This window comes from Alexandromys fortis, unplaced genomic scaffold (genome assembly GCF_014885135.2).
Source record: "Alexandromys fortis isolate MF-2015 unplaced genomic scaffold, M_Fortis_MF-2015_v1.1 scaffold_165, whole genome shotgun sequence".
NCBI lineage: Eukaryota > Metazoa > Chordata > Mammalia > Rodentia > Cricetidae > Alexandromys > Alexandromys fortis.
The window spans coordinates 2,884,411-2,911,830 of record NW_026068038.1 but is presented as its reverse complement, the minus strand read 5'-3'; the positions used below and the strand labels follow the sequence as shown (position 1 = coordinate 2,911,830).

The 27,420-nt window shown below is 51.1% G+C and overlaps 2 protein-coding genes across 8 annotated transcripts in view; one reads left to right on the top strand and one right to left on the bottom strand.

Annotated features, from left to right (window-relative positions):
• Positions 1-4: 4 nt before the first annotated feature.
• On the bottom strand, positions 5-5,670 carry Trappc2l (trafficking protein particle complex subunit 2L). 4 transcript variants are annotated; one of them, XM_050165167.1, is made up of 5 exons: positions 5,531-5,670; positions 3,521-3,693; positions 2,782-2,869; positions 2,561-2,640; positions 5-1,704 (listed from the first exon to the last, which is right to left on the bottom strand). In XM_050165167.1, the coding sequence occupies exons 2-5, from the start codon at positions 3,634-3,636 to the stop codon at positions 1,659-1,661; spliced, it is 330 nt and encodes a 109-aa protein (XP_050021124.1). In that variant the 5' UTR covers positions 3,637-3,693; positions 5,531-5,670; the 3' UTR covers positions 5-1,658. The 4 variants fall into 4 exon arrangements, with proteins under 4 accessions (XP_050021124.1, XP_050021125.1, XP_050021123.1 ...); XM_050165168.1 differs by having other exon boundaries at positions 5,505-5,637; XM_050165166.1 differs by lacking the exon at positions 5,531-5,670 and adding an exon at positions 5,330-5,461 and having other exon boundaries at positions 3,521-3,814.
• Galns (galactosamine (N-acetyl)-6-sulfatase) overlaps positions 4,851-27,420 on the top strand; it is a 31,884-nt gene continuing 9,314 nt past the window's right edge. Inside the window, exons 1-12 of one of the 4 annotated variants that reach the window (XM_050165161.1) lie at positions 4,851-5,123; positions 5,848-5,981; positions 10,421-10,544; positions 11,174-11,248; positions 11,874-11,976; positions 15,882-16,025; positions 17,329-17,395; positions 17,499-17,626; positions 18,004-18,143; positions 19,621-19,724; positions 23,277-23,413; positions 24,096-24,198. In XM_050165161.1, the coding sequence (XP_050021118.1) occupies positions 5,862-5,981; positions 10,421-10,544; positions 11,174-11,248; positions 11,874-11,976; positions 15,882-16,025; positions 17,329-17,395; positions 17,499-17,626; positions 18,004-18,143; positions 19,621-19,724; positions 23,277-23,413; positions 24,096-24,198 (1,245 nt within the window). In that variant the 5' untranslated portion in view covers positions 4,851-5,123; positions 5,848-5,861. Of the gene's footprint in view, positions 5,124-5,840; positions 5,982-10,420; positions 10,545-11,173; positions 11,293-11,873; positions 11,977-15,881; positions 16,026-17,328; positions 17,396-17,498; positions 17,627-18,003; positions 18,144-19,620; positions 19,725-23,276; positions 23,414-24,095; positions 24,199-27,420 lie in introns of those variants that run through there. The other 3 variants (XM_050165162.1, XR_007595862.1, XM_050165163.1) reach the window with 3 other exon arrangements.

The following is a 27,420-nucleotide window of genomic DNA, read 5'->3' as shown; positions in this document are numbered from 1 at the left end:
CAGCTGAAACAGGAAAGAGCTGTATTTTATTGTCTTGCATATGAAGAGAGACGTGAACAGTCCAGGGCCAGCCCATTTGCCTAGACTCGGGCTCCTTTCTGCTCTGTCTTCATCTTATCTTCATGCTCTCAAGAGCGATGCCTAAGCTCCCACTATTACACTCAAGTTCCAGGCAGGAAAAAACAAAGTCTTGTTGGCAGAACATTGGCAGAAACGACTTTTAAAGGATTTGTCCTGTAGGTCTCTCCCAATACCCCCCTTCACACACCTTAACCACCTGCCCTGGTGTGAAGGGGAGGGTAGCAAACGGCATTTAGCCAAGTTTCTCCAGTAAACCTGAGGTTCTGTCTGTAAGGAGGGACGGGAGGGGCACTGGGGAACAAGATGCAGTCCCCAATGCAGCTAATACTCAGGGTGCCCCCCCTTAAATACTCAAGATCCCACCTCACTGATGGGCTTTCCTTATCTTGCCAAACCCACCCTCCGGCTAAATCCTTTAACTCAGGCACATGTGGGCTCTGTCCCTGTCAGCTGCTTGCTGGACTTCAGTCGAACTTCATCTGCCGCTTATATCAATTGGTTGGAAGGTCTGGCTTCTTTTCATATTTATTTATTTGTTTGTTCATTTAGTTTTTAGAGACAGGGTTTCTCTGTGTAGCCCAGGCTGGCCTCAAACTCACAGAGATCCGCCTGCCTCTGCCTCCTGAATGCTGGGATTAAAGGCGTGTGCCACCACCACCCAGTTACTGCATTCTTAATGACCCTGTGCTCACTGGAGCAAAGCCCTAATACACATGGAGATGGGCCATCTCTTCTATTCCACCCAGCTCATGTGAACAAGTCACAGCCTGCTGGGCCCAAGCATAAGAAACTTTACAGGGAAGGGGGGGTCCTTGGCTGATGACTTCGGAAAGCCAGAGGCTCTGAAACAGCATGGAGCGGCAACATCCGCAGGGGCCTCAGACCTAGGGCAGGTCGTCTAGGCCTCTGCTGTCTCCCAGGACACACGTTAGCCACACTGTTGAGTGGCACAGCTACAGGATTTTATATGGGGAGAGCCTGGTTTGTCCTTGGGGATGTGTGGCCTAGGAGCAGCACTGGGGTCCCTGTGGACCTCCATGCTCACTGTCGGCCAGGAAAGGCTCCTGGAGTTTCTCACTTGGCAGCTGCTTTAATGCTGTGTTCCATAAAGCTTTACAGATTTTACCACCTCCTCAGGCCGGGGCTGGACACAAATGCCAGGCCAAATGAACGATGGGGCCAGAACACTGAGGGCCCTTGCCCAAGAGGGAATGTGTGTGGTGTTAGCCTTGCATTGCCTCCATGCTCTGGAGCTGGCTCTGGGCTCCCCATACCCTGCACCCGTCTGGACCACCCACCTATGCAGACAACGGAGGTCCAGAGGCTCCTGTACTCAGGATTCTCCCTCAGGCCACCTGGCTGTGGTGACAGTCTCAGAGAGCAGCTCTCAGGTCCTCAGCTGAGCCCTCCCTGCTGATACAGGACAGAGCCTATCTCGTCAAGGGAGGACTTTAGTGGGAAGGTACAAGGCACACAGCTCTGCCCGCGGGTTACAGTCAGGGAGGGGGAGGGGAATAAATAATCATCAGACAGGGTTAACACAGGCTTCTCTTCCAGGCGACTGGGGTAGGTCCAGCTCAGCAGATCTGGATCATCATCGAAGTTACCATGTTATCAAAGGCCCTGAGAAAAGAACCCAGATTTAGAGCATGACAGGCGACGACCCTGCCCTCTGCTGGTGGAGACTGGCACTGCCGCACCAGGTCCTCAGGACTCTGGGGCTTCTTTAGAGTTCCGAGAAGCAAAGGGCATACCCACCATCCTGGGCAATGGCGCCCACCTCCTGACTCCACAATCCCTGCACAGCCCCCACAGGCCGACTATGTCACAGATTTCCTCAGCATACCTCCCAGGGTAAGGTTCACAGGGTGCGAGCAGGGGTAAGCAATAAAGCCCATGAGCAGGAAGTGCTATCTCTGCCCTGCACAGCATAGGGGCACCAGTGTGCTCTCTCTTGGATCTAGGTGGGTGCAAGACTCTCAACATCTCAGTCAAAGGAAGGTGCCACCAGAAGGGACTAACTTGGGCCACTTGTCAATTTCAAGGAGCTCCTTAGGAACAGACCCAGAAAAAGAATCTGGTAACAGGTTTGCAGTGCCTATGTTTGAAGCCCATGCCTCCTGCATGAGGTCCACTCAGCTGGAGGGGAGACACCTAAGCCCAACATAAAAGGCACACGAGGCTACATCAGGAGGACATTGCCTCCACAAAAGCTATGGTCACAGCATGAGCTGTGAGCTTGCTGAGCCCTCTGGAGGTCCTTAGGAACCCACAGACACAGCTGGGAGACCAGATGGGCGAACCTCGGCCCGAGCTGCCTATGCACAGAAAGGTCTGTGTCCGCACTAATTGGGAAACCAGGGCTGGCCGCTTTGAAACAGTGGCCTTAGGATAGTACTCATGGCTCTGGCTCCCTCACTTTCCCCATGAGCACGCTATCACAAAGCAGGGCCCACCGAGAGACACAGGGCCCACCTACCTTGATTGGATGCGGTCTCCGGGGTTGTAGAAGGGGTTGCACATCACATCTGTGTAAGAGTTATGCAGCTTCCGGAACATCTGAAAGCAGTTTCAACGAGCATATGCATAGGGCTTTTGCAGACTTTGCATTCTCGGTGAGGGAAGGGAAGCAGCACACACCCACTCTGCCCCCCCCCCCCCCCCCCCCCCCCCCCCCCCCCCCCCCCCCCCCCCACTTACACTGCGGATCTCGTTGTCTCGAAGGGCTGTATTGGAGGAATCCACCACCATGACAAATTTCACCTTGGAATTGGTCACGTAGCCATATCTGCCTGGCTGTTAAGGAACATGCTTTGGCACCGGGGCTGTATGACTGCATATGGCAGTCTGGGGCCTGCCAGCCCAGAGAACTTGGTGAACCCTCACTTCGGAGAAGACTGACAACCTTGAATCACAGGAAGTGCCCAGGCTGGGGAGGCTGCACAGCAACTATGCAAGTGTGCACCTCAACTGGGGACAGCTCTGCTCCTTTTGAACTGATCAGGGCCTGGGATATTAGTCACAAAACTAAACTTCTGCCATCAGAGTGTGGAGAGGCTACAATTAGTCCCCATGGGAATGCTCTTAGATTCTGTGGTCTTAATAACTTGTCCAAAGGAATGACCAAGAGTTTACAGCCACATGGCGCTGAGCTTAACAACAGTGTCGTGACACAATGACCCTTGATTCAAAGTCGGTGGCCTCTAAGGAACATAGAGAAGCCCAGATCCCTGCTATGGCACCTTTCATCCTCCAGGAAGCTCGGCCTTGCTTTTCCAGTGATTCTTCCAATTGGGGGGAGTGAGGGCTAGAGGCCATTGTTAGCTTCAGGGCACCTGCCTGCCTGACCAGCTGAAACCCCTTACAGTTACTCTTTTCTTGTGTTCCCCCCACATCCGGCCCTGCGAGTGCAGGGGCCGTGCTGAGCACCAACGGATACACCTTGTAGTCCTCAGTTGGGTAGAGCAGGCCCAGGTACAGCTCCCTCTGGTCCACCAGTGCCTTCCCCATGGCCGAGATCTTCTCATCTACCACATCCAGGGACGTGTGCACCATGTAGTGGAACTTGAGCTCATCCTCTGTGGGAATACTGCGGATGTACAGAGGGTAATTCTGCAAGAAGGGATGGAGATCCGCCGAGTGAGTTCCAGCTCTGAAGACACCGGCAAAGCACTCCTAAGGCAGGCTCTCAGCCGGTCAACACTGCGGCAGGCACTGCCTTCAGGGGTGGGACCTAACAAAAGAGGACTGGATGTCATATGCAGAGGGGGGACGACAGCATTTGCCTGATATGCACAGGGCCCTAAGTTAATTCCCAGTACTGAGAAGAGGAAAAGACATTGGACTAGGGACATAGCTCTGTGGTAGAATGCTTGAGTAGAAGCATCAAGCGTCAGCTCAATCATCTGTACCAGAAAGGAGGAGGAGGAGGAAAAGAGGAGGAAGTGGCAGCAGAAGAGGCACAGGGGCAGGAAGGTGAGCAGAAATAAGATGGCCCAGGAATGCCAACTTGAGCACAGCCTAACAACATACTCTATCTAGAATCATCTCTGCCTCAACCACCACCACACTCTCAAGTGTCATCCCAACACCAGGCACGGTGGCTATTTCTTTTCTTTTTTCTTTTTTCTTTTTTTTTTTTTTTTTGGATTTTCAAGACAGGGTTTCTCTGTGGCTTTGGAGCCTGTCCTGGAACTAGCTCTGTAGACCAGGCTGGTCTCAAACTCACAGAGATCCGCCTGCCTCTGCCTCCCGAGTGCTGGGATTAAAGGCGCCCGGCCTATGGTGGCTATTTCTTAATGTGCCACACAGCGGCAGTAGTCTGTGGCTCAGCCCCTCAGGACTCGGCTCAATACACATTTAACCACCCTAAGCCCACAGTCAAAAGCTTCACTCCTGGGTCCTGCATCCATTCATTGTTCACTATGTCCAGAAATCGTCTGGTCTACTGTAGTTGAATGAGTGTCCAAATCAGGGCACCTCCGCATAGATTCCAGACGTCAACGTGAGTTTATCAAAGCAGCAGCTGCATTTCTAATTGAGTTCTGATTTTGGGGGGCTTATGGGGGGGTATAACTCCCTCTTTCATACTGTCAGCGCCACAGCAGCCCAGTCCCTAACGGCAGGTCTCAGGGAAGGGCGCTCAGAACCAGCAGTATCTGTGGACCTCTAGTGCTGTCTTAGCATTCATAAACAGCTTTCCAGAGGAAATGAATTTATATGTTGGCCAGCGGGGAGATGAAAGCTGGGAAGAGAAGACAAAGGGAAGAGGGAAACTTATCAAGGTTTGCAGGCCTTCACAGCGGTTGGAGTAGAAGGCTGAGAGTGGCATGAAGGGAACTACCTAAGGCAAAGAAAAGCAATGAATTTTAGGCTGAACTTGCGACGCGCCTGGTTTGTATTTAAATAGCACCGGCGGGGCAGCCAAGGGGACGGTCCGAAAGGCGGGGCGGAAAGACCGGACGCGGAAGGCAGCTGAGGCCGTGAAAAGAAGAAGGCATAGAACGAAGGGTGGAGGGCTGGAAGAGCCGCCAAGCTTCCCGGTGGGTCTCAAAACCCGGAGGCCGTGGCCTGCAAGGTGGCGGCAGGAGGCGGGCGGGCAGCTGGGAGCGAGAGAGCGCAGGAGGGATCCTGATCACAGCGCCTGGCTGAGGCTTGGGAGCCTAGAGCTGAGATGAAACGAGGGCATGGCAGGAAGGAGCCCCACCACCCGCCACCCGCTAACCGCCGCCCGCCGCTTCACACGCACCTCCTTGGCGATCACCGCGATGCACACCGCCATATTGGCAGGCCGTGCGCCGCATCACGTGACCCGGAGGGGTCATGCCCCGCCCACTTCCCCTCCCTCCTCGCTCGGCGGCTCAGATCCCGCCTTTCCCTACAGTGGCTCTGCCCCGCCTTTCAGCTCAGACCTTGATGCTGACCCTTTCCTGTCAGGCTCGAGGCCCACCTCTCCTGTTAGGACGCTGGCAGCGCCCCTGCTTCTGTCGCTCTGTCCCACTTTTCCCGTCAGGCCCCACCGATCGTGTCACTCAGCCTGGCAGGCCAGGCTCTCACGCTTCAGCTTGGTGGGGTCCCGGCTTCTCTGGCAGCCTTGCCTGCCCTGCGGCCTCCCAGATCCAAGGCCCTGTCCTGTCTGGCCGAGCCCACTCTCCTTGTCAGTCCTGCGGCCTAGGCCCCGCCTCTCCTGTCACTCAGCCCCCAAGGCCCGCCCCGCGGTCTAAAGGAAACGCCGCGAAATTGGGACTGGGTCTCGTCTCCCTGCAGGAGCTTAGTTGCCAATGGCGGTATATGCCGCAGCCACCAGAGGCCCGCAGCTGCTGCTGCTTCTGAGCGCCCTAGGACTCTTGGCCGCAGGTGCTCCACAGCCCCCCAACATCGTGCTGCTGCTCATGGACGATGTGAGTGGGGTCGCGCGGCGGGAGGACACGGGAGATACAGGGCGGCCACAGCGGTGACCCGAGGGAGGCCCAGACCCCGGGGTCATTTCTCGCTCTTACTGTTTCCGCAGTGGGGGGGTCGGTGTTCAGGGGGAATCTCCCCTGTTCTCCTCGGGGTGGGGTGGGGAAGCCTGGTGTCCCCTTCCCCCTCATAAGGTGGCCCTGCCCTCCGTGCCCACCTCCAGCCTGGGCCTCTGGGGAATTCTGACCAAAGTCAAGCATGGGAGGGCGGAAAGGTAAGAACCTCACCTGAGGGGCCTGGTGTGCAGCCTGCAGTCATCTGTAAACTCAGCTCCAGGGCTGATCTGCCTCCCTGACTTGAAAGCTTAGAGGTCAGCGCTGGGTCAGATAGAACTGTCCAAACTGGACGGGACCCTGTCTTCCTCTGAACCTTAGCCCGCCAGCCCCCCACCCCATCCCGGACACACTACAGAGTGGCACCTGTCAGCTATTGTTAGAACCGGAGTCGCATCCAGTTCAGGTTGATTTGAAACCAGTCGTGGGCACCCCAGAGACTAATGGCTACCTCAGCCCTCTCCACAGAGCCTTCAGACCTGTGCTCATCCACGCTAAACTCCTCAAAGTGGTGCCCGCCAGAATGGAGGGTGCCATGTATGTAAAATAAGTTGGATTTTAGAGACATAGTAGAAAAAGAAAGTGAACATCCCATTTGATAATCATTAGGTTAGTGGTTCTTTATTATGAAGAAAATTATACGCCTGAAAAGTCCTGTCCATAATCCCACTACCCAGAATACACTGCAGGAAACCTTGACTGTTTCTTTCCAGCTTCCCATTCTGTGTGGACCATGACTAATTCACACTCTGGGTGCCTGGCTTCTCTGGCCCTTGTTCTGGTGGCTGGTAGCTTTTAGAGCCAAATCACACTGGCTTGGTTTGTTGGTTTACTGGTTGGTTTGCTCAGACACTTGTCAGTTTTCTGGCTCTCTCCTTTCCAAATGACAGCCTGTGAGGAGCGAGAGGTCCTTCCTAACCCTCCATTAGGCTACTGAAGAGTGTTGAAATAATAGACTTTGGATAACTGAGTTAGGGAAATGTACTGTTAGCCTTCACCTTGCCTACTCACTTTTTATTTGTTTGTTTGTTTGCTTGCTTGGTTGGTTTTTTTTGAGACATATTCTTGCTATGCAGTTTTGGCTGGCCTGAAACTCACTCTGTAGCCCAAGGTGGCCTCAGACTCAAGGCAGTCATCCTGCCTTTGCCTCCCCGGTGCTAGGATTGCAAACATGAGCCCCTGCATCTAGTGGCCTAATGACTTTTCTACTCTGGAACTAGAAAACGTGGAGTTACATGTAAGGCTGAGAGTGCATTTCCTTTGGATGGCTACAGAGGAGTAGAGGGGGGTTTGGATAATGGATGTGACTAGTACCAGATCAGTTTACCTGAAGGTGGTTGCTTAGGAACCCCCACCACTTACATCCTGAATACCCTGGGGCTGGCCCAGAACATTCTGTGCAAACCTTGGCTCTTATCATGTAGGGACTTTTGATGCATACAAATGAAAATGAATTCAACTTCAGCAAAACTGGGAATTCCTGGCTTTACCAACTAGGTCACGCTGGCTTAAAGCAGGTGGTTCCAGGCTTCCGCTTTCATAAGGCCACTGTCTGTAAGCTGGCCCCTGGTGGCCCCATGATAGCCTCATGACAGCCCTAGGCGACTCCCAGCTCATCTACCCTGTTGTCAGCAGTCCTAGTGGGACAGTGGCTTTTGCTGACTCTGGCCCACTCCAAGCATAAGGTGAGAAGAATATGCTGCACTGTGCAACAGCTGGGCCCACCTCTGGAAAGATCACCCTGGGTGGGGAGGCCTCCTGGGTTCATACTTGACCTATTCCAGGGTGCCTGTGGCAGAAGAAGCAAGGATGCCACAAGGGGAAAAGGCTCTGAGGTGCCCCCTAGGTGGCAGATAAGGACAGCCTCAGCAGCTTCCATACTAGTCCCTTCTCCTCTGCAAACCCCTCCCTTTGCTCTTCATAGCTGCCTTTGCCAGGCTGATCATGTCTGAATCTGTAACATGTGCTTATGTCTGTCTGGCTTACCTAGAATGACATGGCTCAAGCTCCAGACTTGATAACTGTCTGATTGTCTAAGATTGTCTCTAGTTTAACTTCTTTAAGGATTGCCACTGACTTTGGACCTGTCCTGCTCTGGTCATATCATGAGCAGCTGGACTGCTGTCCTCAGGAAGGTCATTGTGGGATGTTGCCTTTAGTGGGCACTGGAATCTGGGTATCCTCGCCCTGGGAAGAGCGGTTTCTTGTACCTAAGCAGTGTATAGGTATCTGAATTCATATGAAACACCACCTCCCCGTTTCACCACAATCTCACTCTGGATTCTCCTTGACTCCTCAGCCCTTAGGATCTCTGTGGAAAGAATTCAGATGAAACATATAGACTATAGAGTAGGAGATAGGTAGAATTTATTACAACCTATGAACTGCTGCTCTCACGGGTGAGAGTAGGCAATGGTCACAGGGACCATTGTAGCGCAGAGCATACTCAAAGGATGAGACTGGACAATGACCAGAAAGGACCATTGCAGAGCACACTACTCAGGGTCATTGGAGGCAAGTATGGGCTGGAAGTATGGGCAGGCTCATTGGCCTAGTGCCTGGGATGGCTTTCCACATAACCTTCCCTAACCTGGGGAGCTGAGTGGAACAGAGAAGGACAAATACAACCCAAGTTCAAATAAGCTTTGGTCCTAGCCATCAGTGGAGGCACACACCTTTAGTCCCAGCACTCAGAAGACAGAGACAGGCAGATCTCTGAGTTCGAGGCCAGGCTGGTCTACAGAGTGAGAGTACCTGAGGGGCTGGAGAGATGGCCCAGAGGTTAAGAGAACAGAGTGAGTACCTGAACAGCCAGGGCTACACAGAGAAACCCTGCCTCAAAAAAAAAAGGAAGGAAAGGAGGGAAGGAGGGAGGATGGGAGAGGAGGAGGGAGGAAAGAAAAGAGGAAGGGAGGGGGAGAGGGAGAAAGGAAGGAAGGAAGGAAGAAAAGAAGGAAGGAAGGAAAACGTCCAGCTCTTCTAGGTATGTCCAACCTGCAGTCATGTGTAGCAAGTTATAGCCATAAATTTGGCCCAACACAAGAATCATAAACTTACTTAAAACATATTTTTGTCATGTTTTTGTAATTGATTGTAATTCTTAAACATGAACTTTGTAGAAGACAACACTATATCACAAAGACAAAAATTGTGTATGCCTACTTCTCTAAATGTCACGACTCTACCCAGGGTCATAAATATAACTCTAGTCACAGTCTATGAACCAGTGATTACTCCCACAACTTCAGGTTTTGGTTTTGCAAGCTGATTGTTAAGGATCCATCCCCGATAACTTCTAGGCCTGCTAATATCTAATTGGTTATCTTATCCCCCTGTGTGTCTGTCATCTTGGTGTGTGTGAGGTACACGTGCCTTCAAGACCAGCCAGCCCAAAGTGAGAACTCTAGATCCTAAACCTCTGGTTGATTCCACCCACTTGTGCTGTCACAACCTGACCTTGGGGGAAGCAGGCTTGTACCTCCAGCCCTGGGAGCAGGAGGCTGGAAGCTGCCTGGTCTAGCTCTCCCACTGCCACCCTGTCTGTCCTCGCCTTTGTCTTGTCTAACTGCTTTGCCATCCTCCACTGTGGTGAGCCACAGCTGGGAGCTGACTGCATGTCTTTCCTCCAATGAGAGCTTTCCACAGCTGGTTCAAAGCACAGTTTACATCTCAAAGGGAGTAAGCGTTTATTCTGAGCCAAATCTGAGTGATCACGGCCTAGACACACGGGTTCAGGTTTCCTTGAATAACATTCCAATGTGGAAGTGTAATAAGGTCAGACTCATGAGCTCCAGATGGTCATGAATTTGGAAAAATACAATTCCACCCAGACACTAAAACCTACAGCTTGTTCGTCCATCATCTGGTGGCCACTTGGACTGGCCCTAGCCTTTGATGGTTGGAATCAGACTGCCACAGACACTCATGTAGTCTTGGAGCATGAGTTTTCAGTTCTGTAAGGTACACTGAGCCAGGCTGCCAGGCCGTGCGGTAACTCTAGGCTCAGCTTTCAGAGCAACCTCACCACTTGCTTTTGAAATCTAAATTTGCATAACAGTTTTATGCTGAAAATAGATGTGTATTCTTAGATACCAAGACTCTAGGAGCATACAGAGGTTGATCTCAGCTGGGGAGGAAGGCAAATGCAGATATATTCCTGGTGGTGGTCAAACTGATGTAGAGGCAAGAGCCCGCAAATTCCTAGTAAGCCCTGGAGCAGTTCACAGAAGCTGCCAAGGTTTGGGCAAACTCAATGGCTCTTCCTTGGAACAAAAGAGCCATTTGTTGGAAGGGTTCACTCCTCATCTCTTTGATCTTCCCTGCAGATGGGCTGGGGTGACCTGGGCATTAATGGAGAGCCTTCCAGAGAGACCCCAAATTTGGACCGGATGGCTATAGAGGGCATGCTTTTCCCAAACTTCTATTCTGCCAACCCGTTGTGCTCACCATGTAAGTTGCTGCTGCCTTCCACCCCGAACCCAGTTAGCCAGCAGAGTCTTCCATGTATGCCCCTCTAACCCTAATCTAGGTAGAGCAGCCTTTTCTCAGGTGTCAGGAAGGCTGCAGGTAGAGTGAGGGCTGTGTCACTGTCTCCCAGAACTGCCACACTGCCCTCAGAGTACTGTCTGTGCTTCCTGGTCACAGGACATGGGTGTAGTGGAGAGGTAGTGAGGCATGTCCTCTTCCCAAGGAATGTCACTGTTATTACATTGGTGCTTACAGAAGTGCTGACCTTAAGTAAAAGCAGTGGGTGGGGTGAGGGGTCAATAGGAGGCAGGCCATAGGGGCCCACAGTCTGGTGGCTGTCCCAGAGTCTGGAGACTGAGCACGCGAACAGAGCTGAGTAGCAGGGCCTGCTATATAAACTGCCATCTGTCATCAGGCCTTTAGGCCATCTCCCACTGCCTGACTTCTTCAATCCAGAGGCTAGAGGAGACTGAAACACAACAGTTCAATGTCACCCTGATGCACTCATGACAGACACACCTCAGGGGCTGTGCACATGGGAGGCACTGCAGAGCTGGCTGGGGGGCCTACTAGATTTGTGTCACAATGTCTGTTTTTATCTTTTCATGTAGCCAGGGCAGCCCTGCTCACGGGACGGCTGCCCATCCGCAATGGCTTCTATACATCCAACGCGCATGCAAGAAACGGTATGCCACCCCTCACCCGCAACCCTGCAGGTACCTCTGTCTAGGTAAGGGAAAGCTGGTGTCCTAGGCCTTAGTGTGAGAGGTTTGGGGTCTGGAACAGTAAATGAAGGCAGCCTAAGGTAGAACCGAGTACCACAGTACAGACCCCATGTCACAGACTTTTTCCCTGAAGTGGCCCAGTGAAAACCAAGCTGGGGCTGAGGTACCTCAAGCACCACACGGTACCCTCCTACTCCACTAGGAAAACCATGAGGTTTCAGGTCAGAGCGGGGAATGCTCTAGAAACAAGCTCAAGAGCTTGGATAGGTTCTCTAAGGACAGGGTCCTTATCCCAGATAAGATGGGATTTCAAGTGGCCTTGAAGAAAAAGGACTGTGGGAAGAACCAGGATCACAGCCTACAGGGAACAGCATGGTGTCAAATGGCAAACCAGACTGGAGCGGTGAGACAGGTGGGAGCAAGGGGCAGCATTACACCATCCCCACCATGCTAACTTGGAGAGTGCCTGGAGTATCATGGGAAGTGTCCCTATACTGACCACAGTCCTGCCTGTCCACCTTGATGGGGCAGTGTGTGTATCCATTACAGACACGGGATTACTTCTAATGCAGTATTGTTTTTCCAGCTTACACGCCTCAGGAGATCATGGGTGGCATCCCTGACTCAGAACTCCTCCTGCCTGAGCTCCTGAAGAAGGCAGGCTATACCAACAAGATCGTGGGCAAGTGGTGAGTCCTGGACCTCCCTCTGGGCAGGTCTTTTCTGCCCAGGTCTTTCCAAATGAGAACTTCTTAGAAGGAGTCGAAATGGAATTCCAGGTCCATTTAGGTTTTTGTAGGGAATTTTTTGTTTTCTGGGGCAAGGTCTCACTATGTAGCTCAAACTAATTTTGGTTTCATGATCCATTGCCTCATCTTCCACATGCTGAGATTATAGTTGTGCACCATCTATAATCTTTTTGAGGGAAATTTTTTTTTAATCCATCTGGGGTTAAAGGCATGTGCCATCTTTAACTTTTAAGAACTTGGTGTTTCAGCCAGCAGTGGTGGCGCACCTCTTTAATCCCAGAACTTCGGAGGCAGAGGCAGGCAGATCTCTATAAATTTGAGGCCAGCCTGGTCGACAAGAGCTAGTTCCAGGACAGGCTCCAAAACTATAGCAAAACCCAGTCTTGAAAAACCAAAATATAAATAAATAAACTTGGTGTTTCAGACACACACACAGTACACAGATTTGCATGCAGGTAAAACACAATAAAAGTAAAAGTAAATATATCTTTTTGTAAAATTAAAAAAAAAAGAGCATGGTGTTTAAAGTCAGGAACTGGATGAATGTGGTGGAGCACAGCTTTAATCCCAGCGCTGGGAGCAGAGACAGTTTGAAGTCATCCTAGTCTGCATAGCTGCAGGCCAGCCAAAGCTACATAGGGAGACCCTGGCTCAACTAAACTAAAAAGTCAGACACCAGCCTCCAGCCAAGCGTCTCAGCAGGACACTGAGCAAGCACTCAGTCGCCCTCATCCTCCCTCCTTCCCTCCACACTTTCTGTCATCTCTGCCCCACCCGTGCTTGTACTAATGAGCCAACCTCATTCTTGCATACAGATGAGACAGTTTGTCATTCGCCAGAGGGCTTCCTCAAAGAAGCCAGTGCTAGGTAGGAGCAGGGGAGGGGCAGCAGGTGGCTGAGTCCGTGAGATGAACAATCACGTCAATAATGGCTTCTGTAGCTTCACTGTGGCTGGTTTCTAGCTCTGACGTTCATCTCATTTATTCATAATATCCCGTGATCCCCCTGATAGGGCTCTCCCCAGTCTGAAGCCAAGCAGGCCTCTTCACTGCTCATGGCCCCACTCATGGCTCCCCTTGGGAATGGTTTCTCTGACTCTGTTATGAGTCACAGCGGTAGAAAACCTGATACTAGGAGATCCAGGCAACCCAGAGCCTAAGAAACATTTGTCATCTTTCAGGTAAAAAATGAAACCTAGCCATAACAAGGGGATGGTGGCAGAGAAGAGCTGACAGGCATCAGATCCCTCCTCATCTGCACAATCCTAAGCAGGTGGCAAGGAAGTCCATGAAACCATGGTAGAGGCAGGCAAAGAGCCGGAGGTCCCACAGTAACCAGAGATGCCTGTGTCTCACCTGACAGTTCTGACAGGTCCACAGCTTCCAACTGTCGGGGACTGAGGGGGCCAAAGCTGAGCAGGAAGCAAGTTTCCACAGAGCCACTCATCTTCCTGGATGACTTCTGATAGGAAAGAGGTGACCAAGAGGAACAGCTGAGGCAGATCTCTTCAATGAGCAGGGTTTAGTCCAGGGCTATCAGCTATAGCCAGTACTGCCCTGTGTCCTTTATGTAGACCTGGACACTGAGGGTCTAGATTTCATTTCCCTCACCAAGTCCTGCATGGACACGGAGTTTAGACTCCTGCAAGTAGACTGCGGGGTCTGTCAGCAGCCAATTGCGGGTGAATGCGACTGGAACTCAAATCTCAGGGGACCACCAGCCCACTCTCCAGTCCTGCTTGCCTGCTGGTCAGTACCAACCACTGTTAGGACCAAGTGCACAGGATTATAACTGTGTCCAAGCAGGGCACTAGTCGTGCTTCTCCTACACAGAGACATGGACACAAGAGTCCTCCCATCCCCTCTGCAGTCATCAGAAAGGTCAAATACTTTGTAGTGGGCCTGAGAGCACAGCAACACAGAGGATGTAATGCAGGCTGACTTAATCTGAGATGTCATTGCACCATAGTGGTGCACTGGTCCTCAAAGGGGTGACCATAGACTGAGTATGTGAAGGTGGGAGAATAGTTCTAGCGGTTCACTGTGTGCAGCCGTTAGGCAGACCAAGCACGGCAGAGCCAGTCTCCCCTGCAGGTGTGGAAACTGAATTCTAGACAGGCGTTCTTCTCTGAAGGTAGAAGAGTTGATGACCAGCTAGCTATCCCCCGAGACTTCTCTGCTGCCCTTTCGCTCTACCCACGGAATGGTAACCTTGGATCTGCATGCTCTGTACATGGAGGAAAGGTCGAGGTGGAGCCCCCTGAAGATAGCCTATCCCAAGTACAGCTGGGAAAAAGACACTTCCCTCAGGGATGTTGTATTGAAAGCTGTACCTGAAAAAGGCTTTCTGCAGATGTGCATGTACAACACACATAAACAGGTCTGTGTCCCAGGCTGGATGATAATGGCACACATAGCATGGTTTGAAGTCTGGTAGACTAGCATGTGCTCTAAAGAGCAGGTAGGAGCTGGAGTCCCCAGGAAAGACAGGCTCTGCTTCAGGGATACCTCAGGACTGCTGACCCACTGATGCTTAGAGTTGGATCTGAGATAGCGGCACTTCTCAGCAGCCTTCCTGTGGTTACTAGTGGATGGAGTAAATACGATTAAGTGTCCCTGAAAGAAAAGGAGGCAGGATGAATGTAGACGGAAGTTTCTTCCCACCTGGTCCCACACCTATTCGGTCCCATATAAACACACAGAGGCTTATATTAACTATAAACTGTTTTGCCTATTAGCTCAGACCTATTATTAACTAGCTCTTAAAATTTAAATTAAACCATAATTCTTGTCTATGTCAGCCACGTGGCTTGGTACCTTTTATTAGTGAGGCATTCTCCTCTTGCTTTCTCTCCATCTGACTGGTGACTGCGTCTCTCCTTTCCTCTTCCTAGAATTCTCCTAGTCTGGTTTCCCTGCCTGTACTTCCTGCCTGGCTACTGACAAATCAGCATTTTATTAAACCAATACAAGTGACAAATCCTTACAGTGTACACAGCAGATGGGAGAGCATGGGGTAATACCTGGCATGGGGTGGGGGGATCCCACAGCTTTTCCTAAGGCCCTTTACCCTGTGAAGCTTTCCTCTGTGGACCCTTCTCTGGGTCTCCGCATAGCTTGCACTATACCAGAGTAGGCATACTGCCATATTCTTTTTTGCTCATGCCCTGGCCTCTGAGGATGAGGGGACAGTCCTAAGCACTGCATCGTCTTCCCACCCAGCCACCTTCCTGGTGATTTCCCTTAGCTGGGGTAATACTCTGGCTTTTGTGTTAACAGATGGAACCGTGACCTGCCTGACTAGAAACTCAAGGGACAACACAGTCCGTGGAGTGTCCCTGAGGGTAAAGAAAGGCAGGGGAAGCTGCTAGGGCCTAGAGATAGTTGAAATGGGCGCTTGCATCCAGCTGCTTTCAAGGCATCTGGGAGATTTCTCTCCATGCACTATCCTTCAGATACTGAGGGGACCCCTAAACCCTCTTTTGTGTCTCATTGTGCCCAGATGCCATTGGCTGTGCTGGGGCACTCTCAGCTGTGCCTGGAAGCCCTTGGCTTGGTCAGGACATTCTGCTCTACTGAAATACCCCCAGTTATGCTTGGATGCCTTTGAATATGCCTAGAGTTCTGGACACTAGCGTTGTCTGGGAGGGCAGATGGTTCCTGTGCTCCTCCTTGAAGTGAGGTCTTGACATTTTGTATCTTGGTGTGTCTAGACCATGGTGGGGTGCTACAGCCTGTTTATATGCTTTGCAATTGTGATGGTGACTGATTGTTGTTGATCAAAACACTGGAATGTCCCCAGTTGAGGGGGGGGGGGTTCTGATGTGTCTTGGTTCCTGTTTCTAGGCATCTAGGTCACAGACCCCGGTTCCACCCCCTGAAACATGGATTTGATGAGTGGTTTGGATCCCCCAACTGTCACTTTGGACCTTACGACAACAAGGTCAAGCCCAACATCCCCGTGTACAGGGACTGGGAGATGGTCGGCAGGTAACAGACAGAGCCTTCCCTTCTCTCCTGAACCACCTGCCAGCATCTGGTATTCTATGAGCTGAGAGTGAGATCTCTGCTTCTTAGGCAGCATTTCCCAGGACCTCCTGAGTCTCACCTGAGGCCGTTTCTAACCTTTCCAGAGTTATAGATTCCTTTCAGATATGTGCTTAAAAGTCCTCCTTATTCCAAGATGTGCTCTTAGCTTGTATTTTGGAGGATCTAGGACCCGTGTACCCTCTTGGTGGGGTAACCATCATCTTCAGGCACTAAGTGCAGGCACTAAGTTGGCTGCACACAAGAGAGGAGACTGTGGGGCTAAGTTGATGTGAGAGTCACTTCGGGGACTGCCCATTGTTACCATAGAAAGAGATCTACTCTGGAGGAGAGACCACCTGGGTGACCGATTGTTGGATACCTCCAACTTGTAGCTTTGGTGTCAAGGACCTGACTCATCTTTCTTGAATTTTGATTGCTTAAATTTTCTTTTCCTTCCTCCTTTGTTCCTTGGGTAGAAGTTCTTATATCAGCACCTAAAGGTTAAACCAAACACTGCCCTTTTAGAAAGAAGTGCCTTATATCTGCAGTGACAGTCATCCCTGCAGTCAATAAAGTGTTGGCTTCACAAACCTGAGGACCTTAGTCCAGTCCTCAGTGCTAGTGTAAAAAGCTGGGAAGAATGGCATGCCGTTGTAACCCCAGTGCTAGGGAGGCTGAGACAGGAGGATCCCTGGGGCTCACTAGCCCACCAGCCTAATTATGAGTTCAAAACCAATAAGAGACTCTGGCCCAGCATGGTGGCGCACCCCTCTAGTACTAGCACTTGGGACACAAAAGGAGGCAGATCTCTGAGAGTGTGAGACCAGCCTGGCCTGGTCTACACAGCTTAGCCAGGGCTACACAGTAAGACCCTATCTCAAAAAAAAAAAAAAAAAAAAATCAGTAAGACAGAAAGAGAGAGACCCATCTCAAGGAGATTGTCCTCCGTCCTCTACATACGTGTGCACCCACTGCATGTACACCTGCATTACATGTGTACCTATACACATATATACACATGCATTTATTTTTAAAGCCTGTGTCCTTAGCTGCACCTTCAGACCTTGTCTCATCTCTACAGTGCGTGCGCTGTACACACACACACACACACCTGCTCTACACTCATCTTACATTCTGGGGCCATCAGAGCCTTGTCACCTCAGACAGGATCTTCACCTAAGAGCTGTGTGAGCTTCAAATGGAACATTCCCTACTGAAATTAAGGAAGGTGCTTTTCTGACTAAATTCTGATTTTTGCTTTCAGATTTTATGAAGATTTTCCAATTAACCTGAAGACTGGGGAAGCTAACCTCACCCAAATCTACTTACAGGTAAGACCTAGTAGGCTGGTCAAGGCAAGGAGGCAGGAGGATGCTGGGGAAGCAGAGGGATGAACTGACCTGAAGCAGAGGAGAATGGAGGCTATTCCCACAGGAAGCTCTAGACTTCATCAGGACTCAGCATGCAAGGCAAAGCCCCTTCTTCCTCTACTGGGCCATCGATGCCACACATGCACCAGTTTATGCCTCAAGACCTTTCTTGGGTACCAGCCACCGAGGGCGGTAAGTGTAAGCCCCACTGGTAAGTTTGCTCAGTCTCAGTGGGTGGGTGCTCTGGAGCACCATGGGAACTCCAAAGCAGCTGGGATTTTTCTAGTTGTGAAGATTGCTTAGCATACATGAGGCCATTGAACCCAGGGGGTTCATTCCCCAGCACCGTAAAAGAAAGATATGACTTCCTCCAACCCAGGATCAGTGATGAGAGGAAAGCTGTAGGGGTTATGTCAGCTTTGTTTGCAGTGAACCATTTGAAAATGAGCTGAGACTTCCCTTTGAGAGGCAGCTAGCTGCCCCGCTGGTCATCTCCAAAGTGATAAGATTAGTGTTCAGGTGACACTAATGCCCTCAGCTGCCCGATAGAATATCCTCCTCCCCTGCAGGTATGGTGATGCTGTTCGGGAAATAGATGACAGTGTTGGAAAAATTCTGAGCCTTCTGCAGAACTTGGGCATCAGTAAGAACACATTTGTCTTCTTCACATCTGATAATGGTGCAGCCCTCATTTCTGCTCCCAAAGAAGGCAAGTTCTGTTTCCTGTCCTCTGGCCCCAGGTCGGTGACAAGAAGGCGGTCACGGACTGAAACTCCCAGAATAGAGTACCTAGCAGCAAGGTCTTGACCCTGCTGACTCAGGCCTGGCCTGGGTTCACATGAATTTGAATCCTGAGAGAGGGGAACAGGCAAGTGTCATAGGGAGGAGATGCTGTCTCGGGATGGTCCTTACCTGCAAGAAGCCAGTTTCCAGCAGCCTCAGGCTAAGGAGACTTTGGCAGCCAGGGCTTTGGCAGAATACCTGGTGGTGCTAGGGTAGAGCTTGTTTGGCTACTACAGAGGTGGCAGGAAAAACATCCTGTCTTGGGAGCTGTCCAATTGGTGAACCTGGGACAGTCACCCACGGTGCTGCAAGGGCTCAACTATTAACATGAGGTACCTGTCACAGCTGAGGGCACAACAATCTTCTCATCCTGTACTGCCCTTAGGCAATTTGGGCTCTGCTACCTCCGGGTGGCTCAGTCAGTCATACCACCCAGGGTCCTGGAGGCTTCCCAGTTTCAGGTAAAGAAACCCAGTATAGCCTCGTAAACTAAGGAAAAGCTGGTTTGACAATAGAAAAGACCACCAAGTATAGCCAGGCTGACCTGGAGGTTCTTGATGCCCAGCTCTGTGATCTACAATGACCTTAGTTCTCATTCAAGCTCTCTATATACGTCTCAGAGGAAAGAGCAAGCCTCCATCACCTCCAGCAGATAGCCGGAGCTCAACTGCTACCTATTTGGCCAATTCTAAGAGATGGAAGGGGCTAGGCAGAGGGAAATGGTATCATTTCTAACTGTGACCCTAAGACCTTGGTAGCTGCTCTCATGTTTGGTAGATTAGAGGGCAAGAGCCATCCTGAACCTAATGATGGTGGCCATAAAGAAGATGACAAAAGTCCCTGGAGTCTGTCAAATCTATGCTCCAACTTGTTATAAAAAGTGGAAAAATAGGGGACTGGAGAGATGACTCAGCTGTTAAGAGTAGTGCCTGTTCTTCCAAAGGTCCTGACTGTGAAGACCAGAGGGAACCTGGGGCAGGCTGCATTTTAAGTGGGACCCTCCCCAGTACATGATGCCTGGGAATATTAGCATCTAAGAAGACTAACTCAAAAGCCTCAGTATCTGTTGCTTGTGATAGGAATGGGCATCTATGGCTATTTTCCGTTTCTGAGCAGTGACTGCGAGTAGAGGCTGGTAGCAAGAATTTTCTGTTCTCTCTGGAAAGCTCTGGCCAGAGCATCTTAGCTGTCTGGATCAGAGCTACCCAGGTGTCCTGACTTGTGTCTGCAGTCTGACCTCTCCTCTTGGTTCTTTGTCTCTGTGATGACCTCAGGACTCAAATGTGCCTAACCAGGAGTTCAAAAGTCAAGATTGCCCGCCAGGGGTACTGTGTGTCCCTGATTCCCCAGATGATCTGAGCCCTGAGATCTTGAAACTGATAGGTGGTGACTCTCATCCTCAGGTGGCAGCAATGGTCCCTTCCTGTGTGGGAAGCAGACGACATTTGAAGGTGGGATGAGGGAACCTGCGATCGCATGGTGGCCGGGGCACATTGCTGCAGGCCAGGTAAGTCAGCATTGCACACTGAAGCTCTATCTCCTGCAAGGTCTCTGGGGCATCAGTGTCCAGGTGATAAGGAGGCTTCTGTAGTCAACTAACTGCCCATGTTCTGTGAACTTACCACAAGGGACAGCTGCAGCCCTGATGTCTTTGTGGCAAAGACCAAATGTGGGCCTCAAGTGGGCGAGTCTGGCCACCTTCATACCAGGCAGCACCCTCACCCGCAAGCTTTGGCCCCAGGTAGGCCACCCCTTGTCTAAGAATCCAGTCTGGAACTTGTAGTCGCCACACTAAGTGCTTGTTGCTGAGATCACTGTTCCTCAGCTGGCCTCTTTCCCCGGTGATCTTGAAGACAGTGTCCCTCTGGGTTCCTCAGTTCACCCTGCAGTGGCAGCCTCCATATACTTAGGGGCGGACAGAACAGCTGACTGTAACAAATACTGCTTGCGTGGACAGTACAGGCCAGCCTCCTGCTAGAGGCCAGATGATGCATATCCTGTCTCCCACCTGCTGTCTCACATGCCTATTGCTGTGTGGGATCCTATAGCCACAGAGTCCAGGGACACAGACACAGTCTTTCCCCTCTAACTGCACAGATTAGGAAAGCGAGGCCCAGAGCGGTCACCTGTCCAGCCTGCCAGCTACAATGGCAGAACTGGCAGCAACCCCCAGGCATCCAGACGGGACCTCCATTCCTACTCACCATGCTTTGGATAGTCTCCATGTGTTCCCAGCAACAACTGGGACTTACCCTCAGTATCTAGCTTCTAAACCTAGACCTGTTTGAGCCTCTGCACCTCACTCCCTCTGCCTATGGCCTCTTGATATGAGACTCCAGGTCACACTAATCACCAGAGCACCACAGGTTGGTGGATCTCACAGTTTGTCGAACAGGCCTGCCTGTCATCTGGTCAACTCCCTCTGTAGAACAGAGTGACCATGCAGTAAACACATCACATGTAGAAGAAACACGGCTACTGGAATCCTAATGGACACGCAGACTGGCCATGACCATCTAACCCGTATGAAAGGGACCCGGCCCACAGCTGCACCTGTGGAAGAGAGGGAACCTCTTCATTTCCTAAGGCCATTGCTCCTAGCTCTCGTGTAGCTGTGGGAGCACTGAGCCAGTTATCATTGCGTGAGGAATGGAGACACAGGAGACTCGTGAGGTTTTCCAGGGAAGAGACGCTTGGTATGGCCTTTGTTCCACCATGAGGAGCCATAACCAATCATACGGTAAACCCCACTCACACCTGGTACTGGCAAAGCGCAGAGAGGTAGCTGGGAAAAGGGAGCTGGAGCTGCCTGCAGGCCAGGGATGCCTAGCCCACTGAACTTAAGTCCATTGGGCTCAAGAGCATCTGCTTCCACAGCTGTTCCTGCCAGGTGCCCTCTGGCACCAGCTGAGGAAAAACAAGGCTTGACACTGGAGTCAAAGTCACACAGCCTTGCCTTCTGAGGGGAGAAAGAGCAGCGCTCCAGAGCTGTGGCTTTCTTTTCACCATGCTTCCCACAAGACAACAAACTGGAATGGGTTTCCATGGGATTTACGCTGTGCTCCGTAATAACTTAAACACCCCAACATTCATCTGCCCTGCAGCAGACACTTAGCACCTGGCAGCAGGGGTATAATTGCAGCCTTTGATGCAGCTTCATCTGGAAGAGCTCACAGCAACCTCCTGCTGCTGAGTACAGTATCACTAAGAGCTCCCTGAGCTCAGCGCTGTGCACTGACAGAGCTGTCAGATCCCCTCCTTCCAATCCCTCAGCCAGGGGACATGCTCCCTTCTCCTATTTGTTTCCAAATGATTTAAGTTTCTGGATCTGCAACCCCATTCCCTCTTTTTTGGAGGGAAATACTTAGAAGGGACCATGAACCACTCAGAAGGCCCTTGTTGTTCCCCTGCTGCCGTAGGTAGGGGGACTGGCACCTGTAAGAATGTCCCGTTCCCAAGCAGACTCTATAGAAGAGTGTCCATGTCAGTCAGGGACCTGTAAGTCATGTCTGTTAGATTTTGGGGTACAGAATAAAGAGACAAAAGGCAGGAAAGAGTCTGACCAACTTCAACAGATGGGACTTTTATTTCGAGCAGTAAAGGACAGACAGTGAAGGAGGGGTCTATGGGGTGGGGGCGGGGAGAGCTGGTTGGGATCTTTTATAGGGGAGGTTGTGGGATTTGGGAATGAGGAGTTAGGTACAAGAGTACGTGCAGATTGCAAGGGTCTCTTCTGGAGCTGTTCGTCCAAAGAAGGCCATTTTATCTTTAGAAACTGCTCTGCCCCCCAGCTATCAGGATGTGGGCGACGTGTTAGGCAATGGCAGTAAGGGGCTGGAGTTTCAACACAGAGGTGGAGGATTTCAGCAAACCGTAGGGGAACAGAGGTTCCTCGGTCAGGTCTGGCTGGGTTTGTTCAAGGTTTATTCACTAGTCTCTCTAGCTGGCAGGGAGTGGTAAGGGAAGTGCGGTCTAAACTGAACATGGGTGAGGTCCTGACTGGCTGCTGTGGAGTCCTGTCTTCCTAGAGGACCACAGACACCCTTCTCCAGAGGCTATGCTCCTTGGACACTGACCTTCCCAAGACACAGAGGTCAAGAAAAAGAGATAAGCACACTCCCTGTCTCCAGAACCGAAATACTTAGAGCTCAGTGTTACCAAGGAGGCAGAACCACAGAAGACCCCCCCAATCACCTATTGACTGGGGCTGCCCTTGAACACAAACAGAAAACAAAGACTTCCCACAGAGCTAATGCCTCTACAGATGGACAGTAGTGGGTCCCGCAAGCGCCCCTGGCTCTCTTGGAACTTCTTCTGAGTGGGGAGAGCAGGAGGCAGCACCATTTCGGTTGGTTACTCTCCACTTGACTTCCTTGCTACTTCTGGGACTTTCCTGGCCTCTGCTCTTTTGATGTGCAAAGCTCATTGTAGCCTTCAGGTGTTGAGTGTTAAAGTGAACTTTGCCTACTCTCTTGGGACAGCTGAGCCTTGAAAGGTGGGACCCTTGTGGTGTAAAGAGCCAGGAGGAGGGGTTGGAGATAGCTCAGCAATTAAGAACACTGGCTGCTCTTCTAGAAGACCTGGATTCAATTCCTGGCACCCACATGGCAGCTCCTAACTGTAACTCCAGCTCCAGGAGATCTGACACTTTCACACAGACATACATGCAGACAAAACATGAATGCACATGACATAAAAAAATAAGTTATTTAAAGTGAATAAAAAATAAATTATAAAAAAAAAAGAGTCAGGAGGAGCTGCTAGCATTCTGGGTCTAGCTATGACAGCCGATCCACATGTAGCAGAAGTGGGGCATGAATGTGACCTGACTCTGGGTCAAATATGCAGTCTAAATCCCATTTGCCACCCACGAGCCCCATGAATTCACTCAACCCTGGCTGTGACCCGCCCCCCCCCATGGTATGTGGCAGATATGTACATGTTGGAGCATGTGTGCATACCTGCTGACCCAGAGGGGAACCTGGTGTTCAGCATCAGGCTCCAGCCCCCCAACACCACCTGCTCAGGACGCCTCAAAGGAGTACTACTTCTATTTCAGGTCAGCCACCAGCTGGGAAGCATCATGGACCTCTTTACCACCAGCCTGTCCCTTGCAGGCCTGAACCCACCTAGTGACAGGGTAATCGACGGACTTAACCTACTCCCCACCATGCTCCAGGGCCACGTGATGGACAGGTTGGTACTACACAGCATCCTTTTCAGCCCCAGCCCTACCTCCCCTGCTCCCACTCTTCATGATGGGGCCCAGAGCTGCTCACAGGCTATAACTTCCTCATTGACTAGCTATGACCCATACGGAAGGAAGAAAGTATACATGTGGGAACAGAGGGAGACAAGATGGGACAGGGGGACCTCATAGCTAGACCCTTGTATGCGCCTGGGAAGGAAACCAGCCTGGGTCCATTGGGACACTGGGAAACCCTGACTCTTAAGGAAAGCATCTTAAGGCTTGGGAGGGGGGCTTCTTCCAGTCCCAGACCCATCTGATTTCCAAGAAGGAGGATCATTGTCACCAGTTCAACTCCTTTGCCAGCCCAACCTCCTAGGGCCTGGCTTTGCCTCACCAAAGGCCAAAACAAACAGGAAATGACTTGGGTCAATCCCTATAGCCTTGTTGGCTGCCACACACACACACATATACACAGTGCCATGTGGGTCCCCAGGACCTTATGCTTGCTAGGAAAGCATTCTACTGAGCCACTCACCCCCACCCCTCCTACCTTTTGCACTATGAGACCTTAGTACATCTTTGAAGTATTAGCTGATGCCCGCATGGGCAGCTCACCACTCCCCAGCCAGAGCCCCACACATGAATACATGGACTTGGTCATGATTCTTTCTCTCCTCAACACAACAGGCCCATATTTTATTACCGTGGCAACACACTGATGGCAGTCACTCTTGGCCAGTACAAGGCCCACTTCTGGACTTGGACCAACTCCTGGGAGGAGTTCAGACAGGTACAGGCCCCTGAGTACAAGCCTGGGAGATTCCTGGAGAACCGTGATTTATCTACTTCTAAGCTACCACCAGGGGAGGTACCATGGCCCTACATCCTCCCTTCTTCGTGCGGCCCTGTGGGTCCTACCCATTCTCAGTTATCATGTGCAGGTATCCAGGGATAAAGGCTAAGCACACTTCTTTCTCTCCTGTGTGATTTGGGCTCCCTGGGAAATGCTAGGGGTATATGAGAGGTATCCTACAGAGAAAGACACTAGGGGACAAATACTCTCCTGGAACGTCCTACCTTCATAGGAGGTCTTCAGAGAGCACAAGGCCCAGGTTCAGGCAGAGCGCCCCACTATCTACCATGCCCCTAAGCCTCTCCTTAGCGCCCCGTTTCTTGCTCCTTCCAAGACTAGCCGCACGAGTGGTGGCCTGCCCAAGCACAGATGCTAATACCCACAAATGGCAGCACCCATATCCACATCTTTGTGCCTGTTCGCGGTCTGAAGGTGAAGTACCACCCCACATATAGCCTAGGCTTCTGCTGGCTCCTTGGCCTATGCGGGGCTGCCATAGGCCTTCTGTCCTGCAAGCTGCTGGTCCTACCTCCTCCATCCCCTCAGGCTTCGCAAGGTCTTTAAACACTTGAAAACCTACTAATATGCCTTAATAGGGAAGACATTTACTTAATGAAAAACCCAAATACTAGAACATTCTGAACCAACTAGGAAGCAAACCACAAATGTCTCAGCTCAGGAGGCTCCAGCTATGCAAGGCTTTGGGCTGGGCAGGATGCCAGGCTTAGCTGGGCAGGTAAACAGCATATACCCAGGTGGGCATGTGGCCCATAACTCAAAGGCATGACTCCCCAGTGCCTTGTTTAGAAGTTTTAGGCAGCCTAGGACAATGTCCAAAACCCATGTTTTGTCCATCCCCTTTCTGACCCATACTGCCTCAGGGCCGTCCTAAACATTGGCCTGCCATGCCATTGACACTGTGTTCTAGTCAGGGTTTCTGTTGCTGTGATGAAACACCACGACCAAAAACAAGTTGGCTCCTAGCCTACTCCAGTCACGTCAGGAGACCAGGGTCCATCAATCCCACCCTCTTAATCTTAAATTGAGAGGCCCATGTTACATAGAGACCTGAGGTCTATACAGTGGGTCACCTGTTAAAGATTACAGCTAGGCCCAGAAGAGCCAACAGCGGTCTTGGGTTTACCTGATGGACCCAGGCCCTCATGGCCCTGTGCCACTAACATAGGCCCTGGTTTCTTGGCCTTATGTTACCTGCATAGTTTTGCTGGTCAGCCTGTGGAGGACTCATGCTGTCACAAGCTCCTTGCACCCTGTACACAGTGCTCTTATTTCAGATGCTAAGGTCTCCACAGGCTGTTTTGAAGCTGAGGAGGAACCCCACGAAGGACAAATTCATGCCATCTGAGCTGCCCCTGGGACACAAGTCCACGGGCTGGAAATCATGGGTCTGCTCACTGTCCCCTCCTGATGGCAAACACATAGGGAGAAGGCTTATTTAGAGTCTATATGGCTGTCCCACTAGGGTCCCTCTGTACCTTGGCCCCACTCTTGCTCTAAGGCCAGGCCTGAGTGAAAAGTTCCTGCACCTTATAAGCCTCTCCGCCGACACAGCAATCCAATCAGACCAAATCAAACTGAATTAGAAAAACCCCAGGTTTAATGGGTAAAACACTCCTGGATGATCTTCTGCACCACCCCCCCCCCCTCCCAAGGAAGGAGATGGGGAAGAGAGATCAAAAAAACATGAGTCTGTTTTCTGGAGGGCAGTTTAAACCTGTGGTAGTGGTCTTGAGCATCTCTAGGGAAGGGGTCATCATTTGATGGGCTTTCTGAGATGCAGCAGGATTTGGAGAGAGATGAAGAAGAGGGTTTGGGTAGGACTTCCACCAGAACATCCCAGACTCTTTGGCTATATGGATGCCAGGGGTCAGGGTGGAGCTTCCATCAGAACACCGAGGCTATTATAGCCTGCACACCCTACTCCAGGTCACTTGAATGGCTAGCCTGCTCCACTTCCTACTTGGTCCTGGGACCAGTGGAACCCAGGATTCCTTGGTGTGATTGTTCCAGATAGACTAATGGGCAGGTCCTCGATACGGTGACAAGTAGGCCCCACCCTTTGGTGGGAGCTTTAACATCCCTTCCTTGCAACCCAGTGCTAGAAACCAGCCAGGCCTGGTGGGAAGTGAGGAGAAAATACAGAGATGGACAAGGGTGCCAGACCCATTTGGAGCAGGGTTTTTTGTTTTGATTTGGTTTTTCCGAGACAGGGTTTCTCTGTGTAGCCCTCGCTGTCCTGGAACTCACTTTGTGACTAGGCTGGCCTCAAACTCAGAGATCTGCCTGCCTCTGCTTCCCTCCCAAATGCTAGGATTGTGTGTGCCACCGCTACCCAGATCTTTTTGTTTTGTTTTGAAACAGGATTTCTCTGTGTAGCCTTGGAGTCTGTCCTGGCACTTGCTCTGTAGGTCAGGTTGGTCTTGAACTCACAGAGATCAGCCTCCCAAGTGCTGGGATTAAAGGTGTGCACCACTACTTCCCCAGCTCTTTTTTTTTTTTCTTTTTTAATTAGCTGATTTTTTTTTTTTTTTAATTTAAACTGCAGCTGTTCTGAGTTCCCATGATCTGGCTTTTAGAACTGAAGCCCAGCTAGAAGGGGAGGGTTGTTTTTTAAAGGCAAAAGGTCACAATCCGCCCCTGCTAATGTGAGCTTCTGCAGGTGTGAGAACAGCCCAGATCTTTTGCATTCATTCCTGGAATTCCTGGCATTGTCTTAACAGCCTCAGATTGCTCAGTGGACTAGCTTCAGACCTCAGCTACTACAATACCTGAACCTTCACCATCAGAGGGTTTGTGTCCCTCACCACCTCTGCACACTCAGTGTTTGATTTCCAGCATCCTGCTTGTGCCGTCCATCTGTGCTTCCAGAGCCAGACCAGAGTCCAGTTCTGTGGGGGCGATAAAGCCTAATGCACAACAGGCGACTTCCCTGCCAGTGCCCCGGGGTGAGGCGCTCAGACAACGCAGCTGTAAGAGAGCTCCTAGACCAATTAGCGGAATCTTAATTAAATAGCTTATTTGATTTGCATCCAAATTATAATTTATGTGCTCCATCTAGACTTGGGTACTTCTCCACTGTTTAACATTTTTATGCTAACAGCGGTGGCTCCCTGCTGTGCAGTGTTTGTCCCCCCCCCC